General features: G+C 40.8%; 1 protein-coding gene across 2 annotated transcripts in view; it reads right to left on the bottom strand.

The window, feature by feature from the left end:
- tou (bromodomain adjacent to zinc finger domain 2B toutatis) overlaps positions 1-22,635 on the bottom strand; it is an 860,023-nt gene that overhangs the window by 322,038 nt on the left and 515,350 nt on the right. For both annotated transcript variants that reach the window (XM_080276402.1, XM_080276403.1), the window contains one exon: positions 13,462-13,650. In XM_080276402.1, coding sequence (XP_080132528.1) covers positions 13,462-13,650 — 189 coding nt within the window. The remainder of the gene's footprint in view (positions 1-13,461; positions 13,651-22,635) is intronic.

The raw sequence follows: 22,635 nt of genomic DNA, 5'->3' as shown, positions 1-22,635 counted from the left end.
CACTGTCCTTGGCACCAACCACGAGTGGTTGCCCCACAGCTCTGACCTCAACCTGTTGGACTTCTGGCTCTGTGGGGCTGCCAAGGACTATGAATACACTGACAACCCCGTTACACTGGCCCAGCTCAAGCTGAAGGTGGTCAACTATGTCCAGCATGTCACCCCTGTGACCCTGAGGAATCTGGCCCAAAACTTTGGAGTCAGAATTAAGGCATGCCTCAACAGCAGCGGCACACTTTTCAGGAGAGTAAACTACAAGCAATTTGCATATATGGTGGTTTTGGACAAACCAGTGCCATTTTGTTCCAAGTTGAGATGAATTCACAGTTACAATTCTTAACATAGCATGAAGTCTATTTTCACAAAAAAATTCAGCTCCATACGATACCAGTATATGATGTCAATCTCTCAGGATAAACATGGGAAATCCTCACACTGTTTTCAAATAACCTGTATACTAATAATAATAATAATAACTATTTCATCCAAAAACAGACATTGTTATGACTTGAAAAAAAGGATATTTATATGTTGCATGTATATTATAATGGTGCAGATTATTTGATAATAGATGAAGGTTATAATGTATCCTAATATTATTGATAATACATAATATTATTGTACTTGCTTTCAGCAATAAGGAAAAACAGTAGTACTCAGGGGTGCATCCAGAAATTTCCTAAGGGAGGGGGGGCCCGTAGTGAGGTGAGGTCAGGTAATCCGATAATTACTGGGAGGTCATATGCAGGTTTAGAGTTAGAGAGATGCTGGCTCATGTGTTACTCTTTGTTTATACTTGTAAATATTTCATGTTTTGCTGTTATCAAAATAAATATATACAAATTTTTTAAGGACCCAGAGAGCAAGGGGGGGGGCCCCCGGGCCCAGGCCCCCCCCGGGTGTGCCCCTGGTAGTACTGTAATAGTAATAACTGTAGTAATATTAATAATCACTATAACAGTAATGATAATGGTAGTTATGATAGTAGTGATTATGATATAAAGCAAATTCATAAGTGATCATAAAGATAACTGCAGTGATAACAGAGCTGGATGACTGTTCAATTCTTAACATGAGGCTATATACAGAGTTTCTTCTGATCATGTCTAGACTCTTTATATTGTACAGTATGTGACAAAGGTCCAGGGTGAGCTCGTCCATCTTAAAAACCTGATCATTCTTTTCAGTATATCACTGTGGAATACTCTTAACTTGTTTAAGGTAGCCCTTCGCTACTCTGACCAGAGAGAGTTAAAGCATATAAAATAGCAGTAACTTGTAAACAGCTCTAGCTTTACCTCCTGGGTACAATAAGAGGATTTCCTCACTACAGCACAGACTAAACACCCTTGGGTCTTGCATTATTAGCTGCAGCTTGCATTATTTCCAATGTTTTTTTGTAGTCGCTGTGGTCTCTGGTCCAATATATAATTATGAAAGCAATGTATTACAGTAATCTGCCTACTTTCAGGAAGGCACTCTTACTGATCTTCAGGTTCAGCTAGGCATTCTCATAGATCCCCTGTTATGTTGAAAGATGGTCTGTGTTGTGAAAATGAAAAACAAAAAGTATGTAAGAGTCAAAGTGTGAGGGAAGCACAACAGTGTAGGCAAACTAAATTGCATTTGTGGTACAGTTTGTGTTGAAAATAAAGTAAAGAAACGTGACAGCCACATGACAGCCAATCAAGGTTAACATTTGAGTTTTTGTAAAGTTTCTGCACGATGTGTTTCTTGGGGGTTCCTGTAGAGTATTGTCTGAAGAAGAGTGAATGGCCATGAAAGCTGTGCATTTATGAATACATCAGTATAATCATGAATTGGGTGGTGGATGGGGTATATTTTCAAGGCATTTTGTATAAAGCAGTGCAGCTGTTTATACTTTGCTGCAGTGTAGGGTTTTGTAATATAAAACACAAAGCAAAAATCTGATTCTAAAATGATTGTTTAGTTGTAGGGATGGAAAATGTTCTGAAACAAGAGACAAATAAAGCACAGACACAAGAAAACATTTGGGATGGGAAAATATTCTGAGTTCTGTACCCATTACTAATCCACACTGTAAGCATAAAATGTTATTAACTTGTAGAATGAAGGAATGGGTTTAGAAATCTGAACCCTCTCCCATCCCAAATGCTCTCTTGTTTCTTTACTTTATTCATCTCTTGTTTCTGCTCTTTTCCAACCTCTACATCTTAACAATAATTCTTCATCTTTTATTTTTTAATTAGTTTATGATCTTTCTATGGAAGCTAGCTACCAATGCATATTAGTTATACTGTACTGTAAAATAATTTTTAAGTATGATAATCACTACCAGGGTTATTGATACAATATGCATAAAATGCTAACACGGAATGTGACAACATGAGCCCGTGGGTTTTACGTACACTGCTCCCTCCTGTAACGCTGTATCGAGTAATATGGATCTGTACTTACATGGTAACCTACAATGTGACCAAAAAATATATATCACGATCACAAACAGATATACTGCAGCGAGTTGTAGGGCGGTGGAGCTCCCAGATGGTCTGCCGAAAGTCAAATAACGTGCGTGATGACGTCAGGCGAGCAGTGCACTGTGATTGATTGCATGACATCACATCCATATGTATCCCCATTGGCTGCTTGGGGCATCCTCCATTGTTTTTTGGTGGTCTCCCACCTCATGTCCGCATCTTAGGTTGCTACTCCCGTGGTACAGAGCATTGTTATCTCTGTCAGAGCCAGTCAGGTTGGTCACCTAAACTTTTTTTTTCATTAAGTAGAACCCCATAATTGCCGAACTCATAATTAACGACTGGTCAGTTCCCCCCCCCCAAGGTTATGTTTACCTTGTTCCATTGTTCATTTTTCCTATTAATTAGTGATTTTCTCATTAGATAAAGCAACTCAGCCACACAACCCATGAAAGGTGTACTAGTACAGTACAATCCCTGCTATCTGGTATCCAGACAAACGGACTACTCAGAAAAACGGGAAAATTCAAGGGCTGGTGAATGTGTCAGTAAGGTATAACTGTACGCCAATTTGAATGGACCGCCAACCCGCCGTTTTTTCATGTCACACGAGGCTGGGTGAAGTCAGACAAATCAAGGTGAAGGCATTTCCGGCTAATGTAAATCCTCTTAACCACCCCTCCTCTACCCCTCTTTCCCCTGCTTGAATTCAGTCATCCTCCACACCCTCCACAAATCACCAGTCTGCTTTTTACCATCAGACAGTAAACAAGCTCTCTTGCTGTTGTGCTGCTCTGATGGACGGTAATTTCTACACTCCAAAATGCCTAAAGAGCAAACTAAACATAAGCGTGTCATGCTTACCTTGAAACAGAAGCTGGACATATGCAATAGACTTGAAAAAGGCGAACATTATAAAACACTGATGACTGAATATAATGTAGGAAATTCAATGATTTATGATATCAAGACCCAAGCATCCAAGCTCAATGAATTTTTCATGAAAAGCGAAACAAGTAAGTCTATCTATCTATCTATAGCCCGACGCCCTAATCCCGCAAAGGGTGGCCGCAGACAAAACGCCTCCAAGTCACTCTGTCACCCGCCATTTGACTACCCTCCCCCCAACTCACCCCCCCCTCCCTCATATACCTCTCAACTCCATCCCTCCATGTCACCCGCCATTTGACTACCCTTCCCCCAACTCACCCCCCCCTCCCTCATATACCTCTCAACTCCATCCCTCCACCTCATCCTCGGTCTACCTCTCCCTCTCCCTCCCTCCACCTCACCTACATACACCCTCTTAGTCAGTCTTTCATTCTCCATTCTCTCCACATGTCCAAACCACCTCAGTGTATTTCTCCTAATCTTCTCAACCACATCCACATCCACCCTACAGCGTTCCTTCACTTCTTCATTCGTCAATCTGTCCCTCCACGTCACTCCACATGCTCCTCTCAAGTAACTCATTTCCACTGCTCTCACTCTTGACTTGTTCCCCTCTTGCACGGTCCATGCCTTGCTTCCATACATCAGGGTAGGGATCACAATACTATCATGCAGTGACTTCTTAACTTCCATACTCACCTCCCTATTTCTTATCACTGCTTTCAGTGTACCAACGACCTTCCTTCCCTGCTGTACCCTTTCACGCACTTCATCCCCCAAAGTTCCATCCTTACTCATTACACTACCCAAGTACTTGAATGCACTCACATTCTCCATATCCTCACCATCCAACCTCACTGCACACTCTGTGACTTCATTCCTCTCAAACACCAGAACTTTACTTTTGTTTACATTAACTTTCAGACTCCTCCTCCTACACACTGTCCCAGATTCATTCACCAAACCTTGCAACTCCCACTCATCTTCACTCAACAGTACCGTATCATCAGCAAACAGCAACATCGGAAGCTTCCAAATCTCACCCTCATTCATTAGAGCCACCCCCACATCCACTGCCCTACCCTGCACCTCCTTTACAACCCCATCCATGTATATATTAAACAGCCATGGAGACATCACACAACCCTGTTTCAGTCCCACACTGAGATCAAAGAACTCACTCAGCTCACCATCCACTCGCACCGTAACCCTAGCTCCCTCGTACATACTCTTCACAGCACTCAACAATTTCCCCTCCACTCCATATATTCTTAATACCTTCCACATACCTTGCCTATCTATTCTGTCATAAGCTTTCTCCAAGTCCATAAAGGCAGCATACACTTTCCTTCCCTTCTCTAGATACTTCTCCACTAAACATCTTAGAACAAATATCTGATCTACACACCCTTTTCCCTTCCTAAATCCCCCTTGTTCTTCTCCAACTAGCTCCTCTGTCATATGCCTACCTCTATCAATGAGTATTTTACCATATATTTTACCAGTCACACTAAGTAGGCAAATACCCCTATGGTTACCACATACTTCTCTCTCCCCTTTTCCTTTGTATAAAGGAACAATTATACCTGATTTCCAGTCCTCTGGAACCCTTCCCTCTTCCCAAGCCAATCTACACAACTTCCATATCCACTCCACAACAATCTCACCCCCATACCTAAGCATTTCACCACACACTCCATCAATTCCTGGGGCCTTTCCCAACTTAACATTCTTCATCGCTTCCACTACTTCCGCCCTACTGATCTCTTCCTCCCTCCTCTCATCTCTTCTTCTCCCAGCCATTCCCCAACCACTTATACTCGCACTGCTCTCACTCTCCACATTCAACAAATCCTCAAAGTGCTCCTTCCATCTCCTCAGTTTCTCTCTCTTCTCCACCAACAATCTGTTATGCCTATCTTTCACTCCCCTACTATTTCCCCTTTCACACTGCCTTACTTTCTTTACCTCCTTCCAAAACAATTTCTTACTCTTCCTCCATTTCACACTCAGATTCCTCCCAAACTCCTCATCCACTTTCTTTTTACTCTCCTTCACCAGTCTCTTAACCTCCCTTCTCCTGCTCACATATACCTCTCTCTTCTCTCTCTCATCTTCTCCCCTACCTCTACTCGCTAACCATTCACTATATGCCTTCTTCTTTTGTTCCACAGCTCGTTTAACCTCATCATTCCACCATGCTGTCCCTTGCACACCCTTGCATCTCCTCCTCACTCCACAAACCGCCTCACACGCTGCGCCTATCTCTTCCGTGAATATCTTACATACGTCTTCCACCCCTTCCATCTGCTCTAGCTCATACCTTCCCAGTCTTTCTTCCACTATGCTCTTATACTCTGTCATTTTCTCACTATCTTGCAATTTCTCCACTCTTCTCACAGGAGTTGCTTCCTCCTGTCTTCCCCTTCGTCTCCTCAACCACTTTCTTTGCAGCTCTACCTTGGCCATCACTAAGTGATGGTCCGAGACTCCATTCCCCCACCCTCTCCACACTCTTGCATCCAACACTTGTCTTCTCATTCGCTCATCCACACACACGTAGTCTATCACTGCCCTTTGTTCAACAAGTTCACCATCCATCCTCCTCATTACTCTCCATGTATACCGGTGGATCATCTTATGCCGAAAGTAGGTGTTGGCTATTGCCAACCCCTTACAAGCACAAGTAAGTCCACTGAAAAAAATGGCATACTCTTCATTGTAAGAGTGGTTTTGCTTAGCAAGATCTAAGGAAGCACGTTATTTCTGGTCCTCTTATACAAGAAAAAGCAAGAGAGTTTCACAGTAAAATGCATACAGAAGTGGAGTGTGATTTCAGTACTGGATAGTTAAATCGTCTCAAAGACAGGCATGGAATTCGTAAACCAGACACCTCGGGAATGCAAATCAGCAAACAGCAAACGCCGGTGTGATTATTTTCCTAACCGACCGACTCTTAACTTGCACCACATTAATTCATCTTAGAAAGCATATGTGCTGGCAGAAAAAAAAAAAAAAATGTTAATAGGAATGAATGTTTACTTTGTTGGAAGAAAAAAAAATAATATGCTTGCACTTTGTACATCATTTATTTTATATTGCGCAAAACAGCTGATTGGTGGGTGAGGGGTGAAATGATGGCGATCAGGTGGGGAAGAACAGTCGAGGCCGGGACTATAAACAATGCTCATGTGGGGGCACAGTGTCATGATAATTCTACAGTGCAGTCTTAACCTCAGTTCACCAATAAATGTTCAAGATTTTATTTCTTATTTTTCCAATTTTATGAGTACAGAACATACAATTAATACTTCGGTAGTTAACAGAATGGCGCAAAACAGCTGACTGGTGGGTGATGGGTGGAATGGTGGCGGTCAGTTGGGGCCGGGACCGTAACAAAGCTCATGTGAGGACACAGGTGTCGTGATAACTCTACAGTGCAGTCTTAACATAACATCAGTTCACCAATAAATGTTCAAGATTTTCAGTTCACCAATAAATGTTCAAGGTTTTCTTTATTTTCCATTTCTATGAGTACAGTACATACACCGAATAATTCGGTAGTTAACAGAAGAGTTGTGCATTTTGCAGTACTGCTAGGTATTGCATGCACGTGCATTATGACCATGGTGTGTGTTTTCGAGGCAATTTTTCAGATGGAGTCTCTTAGTGTGGCCTTTGATGTGAGTGGTGAGTACCTGAATTGTATTTACTGCTGTGAGAATTATAGCCTTTCTATAGACTTGATTTGAATATCAGAAATACGGGAAAAATATGTAACCAGGAAGGTTAATTCCCCAAGCTTTCTGATGAACTGGGATTGTACTGTATTCGGGTAGTGAAAGTTTTTTGTTTTTATCTTAATATTTAATGTTTTGCTTTAACAGCTGAGTATTTACAGTGGTAAAATAAGCAGTATACAGTAAATCTGGAACAAAAGGTGCTCTCTCATTATCTCACTGTCTCTCTCTCTCTCTCTCTCTTTCAGTGGTAAGGTTTACAGCAGTTTTGGTGATTATATATAGTATTTATACATTGTTTAATGTACAAACTTGATGAATTCTTTGATGTGGCCTTTCTCCAGGCACCCTTTGGTTTTCATTCTTCTCTGGTTTAGGTGGTCTTACTTGATGAGGCCTACATCAAGTGCTCAAAGTGCTCACCACCACTTTCAACGCATAATCTTGCATGCTTCATCACTGATTGGGTCATCTTCCTCATAACTGCTGGGTTGTTCTAGATCACTTCCATTACTCATGCAAGAAGTTCTTGTTTGGTGTTGCTTTTCCATTTGTACACAAGTATCCTCATGTGGCCCCACAGATAAAAATCAAGTGGTGTCAGGTTGGGTGATCTAGCAGGCCATGACTGGGGACCTCCTCAACCAATCCAGTGACCGAGAAATGCTTGATCCAGGTGCTCCCTGTCTGCTGTGGAGGTGCACGGTCATGCTAGAAGATAATTCGTCATGGTTTAGCCAGAGGACCATCTTCTAAGAGTACAAGAAAGTCATCCATCAGAAAACTTACATATGCATCCCCAGTCAGTTTATCTTCAAAGATGTACAGTCCAATCAAATGTTCATCTCTGATGCCACACCAGACACTGAGAGAAAATAAATGCTGGAGGCTGGTTTCTGTTGTTTTGTGAGGATTTTCTTCTGACCACCAGTGTTCACTACGTGTATTACGTAGGCTACCACGGGTAAATATGGCTTCGTTGGTATACAGGATGTACTTCACGATCTGAGGATTATTTTCTAGCCACGTACAGTGCACAAGCTGTCTATTGAAATATTCAAGATACTGAACATCTTGTAGATGATATGGTTTCAGAACCTGCCTTCTGAATGTCCTCCAAACTGTTCTGTGGGAAACAAGGAGACATGAGGAAATTCTTCTTGTACTGTACTTATGTCTGGGCTCTTTAATATGGCAAGCACTATCTGTCATTCTTTATCTTGTTTATCTATGTGTTCTGCCCTCAAATTAATTCTAGGGACACTACCAGTGTTGTGAAGATGCTAATAGATACTACAGAAAACTCGAGCATCTGGACATCTGTTTGGGTTTCTCCCTCTGTATTCCCTGGCTGCAGCACTGACATTCACCATCGCAGAATCCGTATAAATAGATGATATCTGCATATTCATCATTGCTGTACGTATGTGGCATGCTGTTTCATGAACAAGTAAAGCTGAACCCAGTGAACAATTGAACAAGGAGAGCCGTATTTGAAGTCTGTGCCTCACCTACAAATTTTCCCGATCAAATAACACCGTGGACGCAAGGTTGCCAAATCTATATTACCAATCTTTCTAATTTAGTCCTCAAAACTTTCTAGTATGTCGCTAGATAATAAACACTGCAAAACATCACTAGAAAATACAATTAAATCTCTAGAATTTCACCTAAAAATGGCCAAATTATCTAGAATGTAGATAGATATCATGTTGCCAGATTATAAATAGTGCCGCTAGATAGAAACAAAAAATAGATCTAGCTACAAAGTCATTAAATTGGCAACCCTGCATCACTATTCTCATGACACCATCAGATGAAAGGAATGGTGCCACATTTACTTGCAGCAGAGCATGGAAGTGAAAAAGTTACTACATGTCAGTATTGTGATACCAACTCTAATGAATGGAAGTGAAGCTTGGACGTTGCTGGAAGGACTCAAGTCAAGAGTGACAGCAGTGGAAATGAGTTATTTAAGAGGAGCCTGTGGAGTCACATGGAGAGACAGGCTGACAAATGAGAATATAAAGGAGCGTTGTGGTGTGGATTTGGATGTGATAGGAAGCGGTAGGAGGAATACACTGAGGTGGTTTGGCCATGTGGAGAGGATGGAGGGTGAAAGACTGACGAAGAGAGTGTATGTGAGTGAGGTGGAGGGGGGAAGTGGGAGGGGGAGGCCGAGGATGAGATGGAGGGATGGGGTGGAGAGGTATATGAGAGAGGGGGGTGTGAGTTGGGAGCAGGGCAGTGAAATGGAGAGGGACAGGGCGACATGGAGGCGATTTGTTTGTGGCCACCCCGAACGGGATTGAGGCATCTGGCAATAGATAGATATATAGACAGAAAAATTGTAATAAATAATATTATCATTCCTGACTTAAAGTGACACTAATCACTCTTTATAATAATGTTTCTTCACTGAATGAACTGTGGGCATTATGATAATGCTGGTAGAAATATCCTACAAACCAAACATTACATAACTGGCAACAACACACGAGCCTCTCCTCCTTCCCTACTCCCTTGCAATCCTTAAAATTTGAATTTAATCCTTAATTATAGTCTATCTATCTATCTATCTATTGCCAGACGCCTCAATCCCATTTGGGGTGGCCACAAACAAATCGCCTCCAAGTCGCCCTGTCCCCCGCCATTTCAGTGCCCTGCTCCCAACTCACACCCCCCTCTCTCATATACCTCTCCACCCCATCCCTCCATCTCATCCTCGGCCTCCCCCTCCCTCTTCCCCCCTCCACCTCACTCACATACACTCTCTTCGTCAGTCTTTCACCCTCCATCCTCTCCACATGGCCAAACCACCTCAGTGTGTTCCTCATAATGCTTCCTATCACATCCACATCCACACCACAACGCTCCTTTATATCCTCATTCGTCAGCCTGTCTCTCCACGTGACTCCAATTTGTACAAAAGAACTGCAAGAATGCATGACTTGTTGTTAAAGGATCAATTAGACAACATAAAGTTTCTTCTTAAATCTTGTCTGTACCAATAGGATATGGGATTTTTATGTACAGTACAATATACACTAATAGTACTGTATTCGTCTCCCATCGCCGTACGAAGCTCCCACCCGATGACACATTCAAGCCACAAACCTTTTACACTTAAAAGGTCAAATGTTGGATGCTGAACTGGGGTCGCAGAGAGCACATGTTTATAGAACAAAATACAGTACACTCAAAATGACATGACAGATCACTGGTGTAAGCTATTGTCATACGTCACATTGCACCCTGTATGTACATATATATATACAGTGGGCTTACACAATGCACGAGTGGATGGGCATTCCACAACCTCCAACACTGTGATTTTGTGTCCTGTGAATACATAATCTTATGGGAAAAATAACATATGGGCAGGACCCCCTCAAACCTTGATTTTTTTTAACCTTAGATAATAAAGGGAAAATTTTAAAGAAATATACTACAGACACAGCTGAAATAACAAAAATATGGTCAGTCACCTTAAAACAAGCCTGATGGACTTAAACAGCAGGGGTTCCGAGGTGCAGCAACACACTTAGAGTGCCCCCACCACACCATCCGTGTCTTAACAGTTGCCAGTGTTGTATTATTCCAGGCTTTGACGAAGAAATTTATGGCCTGTCAAATGTTATATTTCTTCCTGAATGCAGCAACAGTCATTATGGTGGAGGTTGCAGGTATGCTAGGTGAAGCAGGTGAGTCAGGTGGGGCTGTGGAGGTGGAGGGAGTGGCAGCTGGTGAGTCAGCTGGGGCAGTGGAGGCAAAGGGGAAGGTGGCGGGCGAGTCAGGAGAGGTGGTGAGGGAGGGGGATCTTCCATCTCCTCCTCGCTACTGCTCACATTACTGGCAACTTCCTTCATCTTTTCTTGTTTGTCTGTATCATTCCTCATCTTCTTACAGACACATTTGTAGTATAACAACTTGGCATTCACAAAATAACCATCATTCAAGTGAAACCAAACGTTATTATAGAAACTGGGCATCTATTCTAACTTGCTGTTATTGTTGAAAACATTATTGTCGAAGTTGTTATTGGTGAGATCTTATTGTAGACTCTTCTTGAGCAACTGCCCCATGAGCCTCTAAGACATGATGGGCAAGTTGTGTCGGAAGGAGGGTCATGAAGTCTCGGAAAATAGCGGTTTTGGGTCACTCCTTGCCTCTGCCTCACATATTGTGGGATAACCTTGCGCATTCAAAGTTTTATGGTTATGATTTTTGGTCATTCGTGTACTATGCAATTCGCACACTGTGATCAAATGTACTGTGCAAGCCCACTGTGCAGTACATATATAATATATAGATAGATAGATAGATAGATAAAGATATATATATAATATATATATATATATTTATTTATTTATTTATACGGTATACCCCAGTTTCAAGATGCAACTGGTTAAGTAAAACCCCCCATCATTAGGCGGGGTATCGTATCTTAAGGTAGATTTTACATGTAAAGTATAGGGATGCATTTCCGAGCCTTGGGTTTCCCCCAACCAAGTCCTAAACCCACCCAAATGAGTCCAAAACAAGTTTAAAGCCAATTCAAATGGCCTAACAGCTGTAAAAGAAGCTAACCTAAGCCCAACACCTGTATATACAGTAACTCACTAAAACCAACAAATAAAATATGAACATCGTCAAATATAAGTCTGGAAAAAGTCAAGCTTAGTGAACTGTACCCCAAAATGACAATGTTCACCCCACCTATGGTTAAAACACATTATTCTAAGTCTAAAAAATTTTATAAATCAACCTAAATACAATTTTAGTCTGTCATCAAAATCGGTAAAAAAAAAATAAAAATAAAAACCCATCGTTTAACCGGGGTTTGGCCATCATTAGGTAGGGTATGGTGGTATTTCTACCCCCATCATTAAGTCGGGGTATCGCATCTAGGGGTATCATATATCGATGTACACCTTATACAGGTATACCCTGATCTAGAATAATCCTAGAGGCAACAGCCTAACAATGGCCAAATCCCGGTTTAATGATGGGTTTAGATTTTTGTTTTTACTGATTTTGATGATATTTCAGACTTAAAATTTGTTTAGGTTGATTTGTAAACTATTTTTTGACTTATATTAATGTGTTTTAGTCATAGGTGGAGTGAACATTGTCATTTTGGGATACAGTTTACTGTTTGATTTTTTTCCAGACATATTTGGATATTTTCAGATATTATTTTTGGGTTTAGGTGAGTTGCAAACTGCTTCTAGGCTTAGTTTAGCTTGTTTTAAAGCTATTTGGAGGTTTAGGTGAGCTAGAAACTCATTTTTGGACTCATTTGGCTGGGTATAGGACTTAGTTGGGGGGGAAACTCAGACACAAAAGCTCATCCTATACAGTATTAGTATTCGTCTTTATATGAACTTTCACCATTGTAAAGTCATAGACATTGCGGTCAAGTCAATTTGCAGATTTATCTGCTGTAAAAAAATACTGAATTCGGTCTTGGCTCATGAGTTCCAAGGTGCCTGGCGTACGAGCATTTGTCGACAGACTTTTGTCAACATTCACTATGACACTTTATATGTGCTGCGACTGACTGCAGATCAAACTCAGAAAAGAAGATAACAAGAGAGAACGGTGCGAGAGATGTCAGAACCTGAGCCAAGTTCCCATCTGCCAAGAAAGAACCAATACTGTAAGAAGAGAAGTGTGGTAAACATCCAAGAAAACAAGTGGTGTGCTTTGATCTGCAGAGCATGTCGTACCGAAGGCAGCAACTATCTGGTGAAACAACTTTTTTTCTCTCAATACGCTTGCTGGTGACCACTGGGAGTATCTGAATAAAAGTATAAATCAAGTAATATTCGTACAAGTGTAAAACCGATAAATCTTCATCCCATGACGTATACAGCCAACACCATAAAACATTCGAACATCACAAAGTATTTTGTAACCTCATTAGTAGACATGGGGCTCACCTTGAAAGAGAAAAATTTGTACATAATATTACTGTACTATGAAAAAACACTTGTATGGGCGCATTATGTATTGCCCGCAATATGAAACTGGCAATTAAAAATCCTGGCTGTAGGTAGTATCTGTGCCTTACTGTGAATGCTCCTATTCTAGCATAATCTAAATGAGTCACCATCCTACCAAGTTTGCTTCATGATGTATTATGGCACTTCCGTTATCACCAGCAAAGGATAGAAATGTTACAAAATAAGAGAGGAGGGTACATTTATTCACCATAAAGAGGCCTCCAATCATCCATGGGTCAAATGTTCTTGAGCATAGGAACTTAATCTAAGCCTCTAACAGTTCAATGAGGCTACATATGGGACTGACTATTCCTGTTTTTAGTTACCATTTACATATCTTCAATGTACTCCATTCTCACATACCATGCTGAGCCTGCAGTATTTCTAGATTCATGAGGTGTTCCGGGTGCAGGCCACCAAATGCACCAAGGCCACCCGAAGCTGCTGCTGCTGCCACCGCTGCTGCTCCTGCTCCCCCTCCACTGCTGCCCAGCCCTCCTTGCAACCGTGACAGCAATTCCATTTGCTGTAAGCCTGCCAGGTTCCACCAGGCTGTGAGAAATAAATACAATAATTGTGGGTGCAGCTTCTTTCCACTTCAGGTGGCTCTAAACTGAATGACAAACCTAATGGTTTCCTGTAACCCAAGAAACCATTTACCTGGGGTGGTAACCATATAACAAGGTGATGTGTAGACTACTAAAGTGCCCCTGTCAAATAGGTGAAACTCAAATGAAGCATTCATCTAAGAACCAAAGTTTCACACACTTCTCCATGACCCGCTGATGTGAGGTGCTGTTTATCACAAGAGAATGTGAGTTCACTGCATGGTAGGCCCTGCAGGGGCAGCTGCTTGTCTGCAGTTGATGGGTCTACTTGGCCAGACATAAACTATCTATCAATCTACCTATAGCCAGACACCATACTCCCATATGGGGTGGCCATTTGACTCTGAGTTAGTTGTTTTACAGGGAGGTGCACTAACAATCCACCAACCCACTCGATGACAAGTAGGGAACACATATGGGTTGGTTATATGGTTACCACCCAGCACTGTAAATGGCTTTCAGGCTTACAGGAAACCACTGGGCCTGTCAATCAATGCAGAGCCACCTAAAAAGGAAAGAAGAGTAATTAAATGTGACAGGAAAGATGATTGAAATAAGAAGAGGAGGGCACACACAGAAAAATAATGATAAAGGTGAAGGAAGAGGTAGGCAACGCTACATCACGAATAGATGATGGTCACCACTACCCACCAAAATCTTCCCTGGAATTTTCCACTGATCTCATCCATTGAAATAAGCCCTATGCCCTATTCTTATACCAAATAATATATACAGTACCCTCGCGTCCAGCACGGTAATATTGTCATGCATGGGTCACGTGTTGGACCAAAAACATGTTGGACTAACAATACAACTTATGGGGAAAAATCAATTATGTCAGCAACCCTCGGAAAAGTCACCCTAAATACCTATCATATACCTATACATATATTGGTACTATTGTAATTATAATAAATGATACTGTGCTATGAATAATAACTAACCTTTTAGGATAGTGTTGGTGGGCTTGCTGGGAATGGAAGGTGGTATCCAAGGCTGTAGGTAGTCCTACTGGGTCCCCGGAGGATGGCTGCTGGCGTCACTAGCGGGTAATGGCTGTTGCTCCTCCTCAACCTCCCTCATAAATCCTTCAAAATCACACTCAGAATCACTATCTTCGTCCACAGCCATGGAAGGTCCTGCTTCTGCCTGTCCTAGCACTCTGTAATCCTCGGCAAAGTGCATGCTTCTCACACTGTTGCCAGAGCCCCGTCTTGTGACTGTGGAAAGTGATCACTGTCGCTGACTCGGTAGAGAATAAGGAGAAGCAACTTTGTTTATAAACTGGTACGCACGCCGATGAGAAAGGTTTCAAAATGATTGATATTTATTCTAAAATATTAATATGCATTCAGTGTTAGGCTAAATGTTCAATGCTGTAGTATGATACATTCTCTGTCGAGTCGCCTGGGTTTTGGTCATACTGTTTTGCCCGTCGTATCCTCGGCAGGAATCCATCCAGATGAATTCCAAATGCCCGTGGTATCGTCGGCAATTTTACCATGTTACCGTTCCAATTTACCATTGTATCCTCGGCAAACCTGGTATGAAGTGCCGTGTGATTGCCTTCAGCTGCCAGGATCTTGTCTTGGTTTTTTATTATGGTCCTCATGTTGGCTTCATTCATGTCATAGGCCTTGGCAATGTCAACTTTCCTCTCTCCTTTCTCCTTCCTCTCGATGCTTTCTAGCTTGGTGGCCTGAGGGAGGTGCCGACGCTTCTTGGGGTTCTCAGAAGGCTTCCTAGGCATCGTGAGCAGGGTAAAATGCAGTAACAAGGGCAGAAAATGCAGCAAGAAAAAAGCACCTTCCAATGCGAATTATGCGACTGAGTGGCGCTGTGGAGGGAGAAATTTAAACAAAACATCACGTGACACCAGAAGTGTTTTTAATTGGGCGCAATCATGATCACATCACGATAGCAGGCGGGGAAGGCTACTTGATCAGAAGTTTTCATTGGCTATCATCATCATGGGAATGTCCATTATGACCGTGTTGGACCGGGGATGATCGTGCTAGGGGTGAACTCTGCGGATTTCGCCCACTTCTCGGAGCTTAGTGCGCGTTAACAGTAATTAAATCGTATTAAATAATACTAATTATTTGCTCTCCATGCTGGATGTGAATCGTGCCGGACTAATGCGTGTTGGACGCGAGGGTACTGTACAAAAAAGAAATAAGGTAAGTGAGAGTGCCATACACCTGGAATTGGCTAATTATCACCTGACAACACCTCACGTGCACTCATTCGCTAATTTTCGCTGTTTATTTCCCCTTGAAATATGCCGTATAATCTATTCCCATAATAAAAATATATATAAGAAAGGATGGGAGAAGCCTAAGTGATATTTACATTCACCTGGAACGACCTAATTATTGCTGGCCACCACACTGTATTCTACGCTAAACCTTCCCTGGAATTTTCCACTGATTTCATCCATTGAAATAAGCCCTATGCCCTATTCTTATACCAAATAATATATACAAAAAAGAAATAAGGTAAGTGATAGTGCCATTCACCAGGAATTGGCTAATTATCACCTGACAACACCTCACGTGCACTCGTTCGCTAATTTTCGCTGTTTATTTCCCCTTGAAATGTGAGGAATAATCTATTCTCGTCATAAAAATATATATAAGGAGGGAAGGGAGAAGCCTAAGTGATATTTACAGTACCTAATTTATTATGTATTGTCTAGATTTCCTGCCAATCATTTCATGGCTATATATTAGCAGCTGTCACAAGGCTGACATTGGCAGTATTGTACTCCCCCTAGAGGCAGGCCACCAGTATCAGTTTACTGTCGTCTTTCAAGGTGAAAGTACATCGGATTTGCGCCTGTCAAATTCCGCTGCTTTTTAGCTCCATGCAAAGGGCCCTGTGACCTCTACCCCGTACTAAACCTTGTGTGGAAAGAGGTAAAGGGCTGACAAATGATAGAGTGACTATGACCTTTCTGGTGAGTAAAACAGTGCAAGTGGAAATGCAAATAATGTGTAAATAATGTGTAAACAGCAAGTGAAAGCAATGAATGTAAATATAAGTGAACAGTGGAAAATAGTTTTATAAGTTACTGCAAGCGACAGTGCCTAACACAGTGTAAATAAAATAGAAATTAAATAATGTAAATAAAATCGAGAATGTAAATAGAAATGTAAATGAGTAGTATTATAAGAATACGAGTATATATACTAGGAGTAATGAAAGTGAAAGTTTCACTCTAGCATGTATGAATACTATCAGTTATGAGAGTGAAGGTGAAAGTGACATTCACTCTCAACGCTAGTATACAGGACGAGAAAGTGAATGCTATATATTTTACTGAAAGAGAAATTGAATGCCTACAGTGACAATAAACTACTATTACTGAAGGAAACTTATGGATAAAGACTGTAGATATATATGTGTTATATAGTAATAGAAATATAAGTGTGAGGAGTTTTATGAATAATAAATGACAAAACACCAGCGGCGAATGATCGCAAGTGGGAAGGTCATATGCCCTAGTAATTTTCATTGCTTTCACAGTTTTTTTTTTTTTTTTTTTTTTTTTTTTATAAATTCCAAACTATCTGAGAATCATAGAATAGTGTTTCTAGTGATAATATCAGGCTGTGGTAATCATATTACGGGTTGTCTGGAAGTGTAAAGTGGAGACTTTGTTACCCAACTTCAGAGCTCTCTACAAGTCCTACGGTACTCGACGAAGGCTCAACAAACATCCCATGAGAAAGCTGAAGGTATGTACCATATGTATATGTAATTTTAATATTCTAGGACTAATAACTGACTTTTGGCAAATATTTTTAGAGAGTCTGTCGAAGCGTAAATATGCCTGCGGGAGCTGCAAGTCAAAGCAAAACAAGCCCGCGGTTTAGGGGTTAAACAATCGCCACCTTGATGGCTTTATTAGTTATGGAGTAACAATGTTTTAAATGCATGAATATACGCGCCCAAAATCCCAATACAGTAGAAGTCCAATTTTTCAGCATCTATGGGACCAGGCAAGTGCCGAAAAATCAAAATTGCCGAATTATCAAAAACCCTACCCACTCAGTACCTTATATGTTTCTGTGAACACTATCATCACTACTCATATCATTACAAATGTGTTTGGAGAGAGTACTGTATACTGTTTGATACTGTACAATACTGTAATGAATACAGTACTATACATGAATATGAAAAATAAAGAAATTAGTGAATATACTGTATATAAATGTAATGGTACAGTAGGCCTACAAGTTCACATGCACTTACCTAAACTTATAGTAGGTTCCTTATTTACATAAGTAATGGTACAGTAGGCCTACAAGTTCACATGCACTTACCTAAACTTATAGTAGGTTCCTTATTTATATATTCTTGCTAACACCAGTTAACTTTCCACTCGTGGAGGCCATTCTCAAAGCACGCAGATGTTTACACTGTTCACAACACACGGCTGATCCACTCAGGTGTTACAAAGCTCCTGTCTGATGTTACGGTGCTTACAGCACACTCGGATAGTAATCTCAGATGTATTTCGGTACGAAGTTCACAAAGCACACAGAAGAATCGAGAGAAGTCGGCAGCAGCACGGCAACAACTCGGAAGAATGGCGAAACAGATTCTCTTTCCCATGCTAGACACACTACATGATTGTCCTCTCTTTATGCTATGGGAGAAAGAGCTAGCCTCTGAGCTTCATGGCAGTGGTAGACTCGTTCCATCACTTCCACTATCTCACTCACTAACGCGGGTAAAGGCGGGTAGCTAGCTGGCAAGCCTCATGGAGAATTTCAAGACTGACGAAAAAAATCGGAAAATCTGCCGAACGATCAGAGATTTTCGTAAATGGGACTATTTCTCAAAACTGCCGAAATGTCAGATTTGCCAGGGAATTGGATGCCGAAGAATTGGACTTTTACTGTACCTACCAATTTTCACATAATAGGCATATTTTAAGCAACTGTGCATGTGCACTGCTACCTGTATTGCATACAAATAATCTACATGTTTTTGGCTTAACAAACAAACAAACAAAAAAAATCAAGTTGATATTTTCATTAGTTTTCGAGTGACAAAAGTCTAACTTTAGGCCTTCATTTCCCTTTTTTTGTAAAAATGTCACTTATGACCTTCTGGTCCCAAACACCTCTTTTACTGTAAGTGTATTTTATGTTCTTATGCTTTATTGTTAATGATACTCTATTATTTAATGTGTTAACATCAACTGTGGCAGGTGGGGGCACTCACCATCCATTCACTCAATGTAGTGCTGCTCTTGGGTGTCTGCCCTTTCATCTTCTCCATCCTTCTTTCCTTCCATCCTCTTCTGTCTTTCTTTCCTTCATTCTTTCCTTGTCCTTCTGCCTACGGGTGACTTTACACTCCCCCTTCTGTCTTTCTTTCCTTCATTCTTTCCCTTCATTTTGCCTGTGAGTGACTCTACACCGAGTGACAAGCCAAATGGTTTCCTGTTCACCGGGAAACCATTTACTACGCTGGGTGGTAACCATATAACCAAATTCTGGTCCCTGGTGGTTTTGTGGGTAATTACGGTGCTCCAATCGGACTGAGACGGTGGAGGTTTATATCCAAGGGATGGTTGGGGTTCATTGCTCACGTACTGCCACTCAGAGAAGAGTGAGGCTGGTCACTCTCATCTTAAATGTCAGGACCAACTAGCCTAGCCCCTGGCTTCTACACTCCTCATGGGGCAATGTAGGTCTGGATGATGGATGGATGGTTACCAGCAACATTTCTGGTAGCTTTAGGATGTATTCAAAGTAGGTAATACAACATGGGGGTAAGTTTTCTTACTGGCCCGGTCCCTATTAGCTTATTTCCCATAAAGTCAATGCCCCAACTTTGGTGGAATCAACTTTGGTGGCATTTTTCATGGTCCCTATTAGCCACGAAACCCAGTGTCCTACCATAAATTATTCTACAATGGTTTACAGTAGCAGTATATGGAGCTTAAAGTGGTATGAACTATTTTTAGGATTGTTTTGGACTTAGGGTAAGTAAAAGTATCCCTTATAGGATCAGTCTTGGGTACCCCAGAAAAATATCTCCAATGAACCCGTGTTATAATCTGTTCACTTACTAATTAGATTTCAAGCAATAAAAACCCTATCATCAGGCAAGTGACACCTGTATGTTCATTTACATTCATTTTTCATCCCATACCTTCATTAATATCTATAATTTTTTTCTTCACTGATCTTTTCACATGTCTGTTACACTCATTACCTTCCTTCCTTTCATTTAAACCCCTTTCTTGCATCCAATTCAGCCACTTCTCCTTCTTTTCCTCAACTGCTATTTCAACCTTCACATCCCACAAGGCTGTACATTTTTTACTACTTACTGCCCTCGCAACATCACATGCATCTTTTGCATTCCTAATCAAACACTCCTTGTATGAACTTCACATCTTTTCCAAACTTATCATCTCTCAATTCACTGACAATAGTTCCTCCTCTACAATTAGTTGATATCTGCCTCTGCTTTGTTTCTCAACTTCTCCACTTTCAGTCTTTCACTCTGAGTACCCTTCTCTATTTCGCAAAGCATCATTTTCTACATGCCTCAGATCAACAATACCCCCAAGCATCTTTTTCTCTACAAGCACATAATCAACCAGGCTCCTTTCACCACTCTCTTCAGTCTCTCTATACCACAAGCATTTGTGCACATCTTTGAGCTTAAGATGTGAATTGTACTAATGCATAACGTCCAGTCCCGACATGTTGTACATCAGCTGCTATCCATTATCACTGCCAATCCAAATCAACCAATTGTTGGTGTAAGTCTCCCATTCAGGTCTCTTTTTGCAAACACAAAGACACTATGGGTCAAATGCTAGAATGAGGCTTTAGCCGGACTTAGAAGTCATGCTTGGGACAGTCCCAACCTCAGGCTCATGACTTACTCAAGTTGGGTTCTGCCTGGAGACTAAGCCTTATGCTGATTCAAGGCTCAAGTCTGACTACATAAAAGTCAGTCTCATCGTAGCCTTGCGATATATATAGGACACACATCTGAAATTATCCAAGTAAGCTAATCACAGTACCAGAATCTGAATCTCAAATTCAGCACCTAAGGCAAGATTAACCAAAAGGTTTTATAAAAAGGTTAAATAACTGATATACACAGACAGTCATTGTCATTTACATGGGAATTTTACTTACAAAGGCTTGACTAGGACACATATTCTAGTTTTCAAATAATGTATTTTACTGCAGTCTAGGATATAATGCTACCTTTACTTTTACTAATACAAACAAGAATTATACAGGCAGAAATAAATTTCATGGATACAGCTTTCAGTACATTATGAGAACTGGAGAACAGCCCATACTGTGTTTTGATTTTCTGCAGTGAAGGTAGTACGTTAAAAAACTTGCCTGGCACAAAAATTGTATAATATGCTATTATGTTATCATCACTACAATATTGACGGACACTTGTTATAAGAAAAGCCTACAATATAATTTTTCCAAAGCAGGAAGTTAATTTACTACAGAAATGTATGTTACATACCCCATATTATCAATGTCAGAATGCAGTACCACAGTATTGTAGTGACGTGAATGAACCTAGAATACTGGTATTCCAGTAACACTGCACTAATTCCAACAGACACAGAACTGTATAACAATGCATATATTTCTATTGCAATGCTAGTTTTTGTGGCTGATATAAGAATTGCAAAACTGGATTGAGTTGAATAAGCTATGTGAATAATACTGTAAATCAGTGTATACATATGCTCAACCTACATATAATTTTGTACGTGGTATTCTTATGAAGCTCAGAGAATTAACCATAGGGTACTTTATTATCTTCATAATATAAATAACAAGGGATGATGTAAAATTTGCACAACAAACTACATGCTAACAGCAGTAATATAGGGATGTAGACAAGAAAGTTCTGTCACAGTCAAGAAGCCTACCCAGTATGGTCAATCAATACTGAAGCAATCTTATTACTGTACAAAATATATCAGTAGGCACTGCAACAACACTGTGATGTGAAATCATTAACTAATGGGAAAAAATTCTGCAAAAATTTATAAAGTGTACAAAATGCGGGATATGTATATTTCTACACGTCACACATCTTCTAGATTTCAAAATATTTTGCCAAGAAGCAAGTGCTGCCCCCATCTATTGCAGTTCTGGGGCTAATCTGTAAAAATCTGAATGTATTCAACGGAAATCTACCCAACAAAATCGTTAAATAACAGCTCAAACAAGGCACAAGTCTGACGTAAGCCCAATCAAGTAGCTTGAACTTGAGAGCATCGGCTCAGCCTGTGAGACGCTAAAACCTTGCTTTTGCATATCAGTTTTTTTCAGGTACAGTACAATCCCAGCTATCCGGTATCCAGACAAACAGAATACTCAGAACAACAGGAAAATTCAAGGGCTGGTAAAAATGTCAGTAAGTTATAACTGTGCGCCAATTTGAATGGACCGCCAAACCGCCGTTTGATTGTGTCACGCGAGGCTGGGTGAAGTCAGACAAAGCGAGATGAAGGCATTTCCGGCTAATGTAAATCCCTAGCAAATCCTCTTAACCACCCCTCCTCTCCCCCTCTTTCTCCTACTTGAATTCAGTCATCCTCCACACCCTCCAAAAATCACCAGTCTGCGTTTTGCCACCAGACAGTAAACAAGCTCTCTTGCTATTGTGTTCCTCTGATAGACGGTAATTTATACACTCCAAAATGCCTAAAGTGCAAACTAAACGTAAGCGTATCGTGCTTACCTTGAAACAGAAGCTGGACATACACTAACTTGAAAAAGGCGAATATTGTAAAACACTAATGGCTGAATATAAATGTTAATAGGAATGAAAGTTTACTTTGTTGGAAGAAAAATAAATAAATAATATGCCTGCATTTCATACGTACATCATTTATTTTATTTTCTGC

This window comes from Coenobita brevimanus, chromosome 65 (genome assembly GCF_032717465.1).
Source record: "Coenobita brevimanus isolate Jiangsu-jjx chromosome 65, ASM3271746v2, whole genome shotgun sequence".
Classification (NCBI taxonomy): Eukaryota; Metazoa; Arthropoda; class Malacostraca; order Decapoda; family Coenobitidae; genus Coenobita; species Coenobita brevimanus.
The sequence above is the reverse complement of the archived record's forward strand: the minus strand, read 5'-3'. Positions and strand labels throughout refer to the sequence as shown.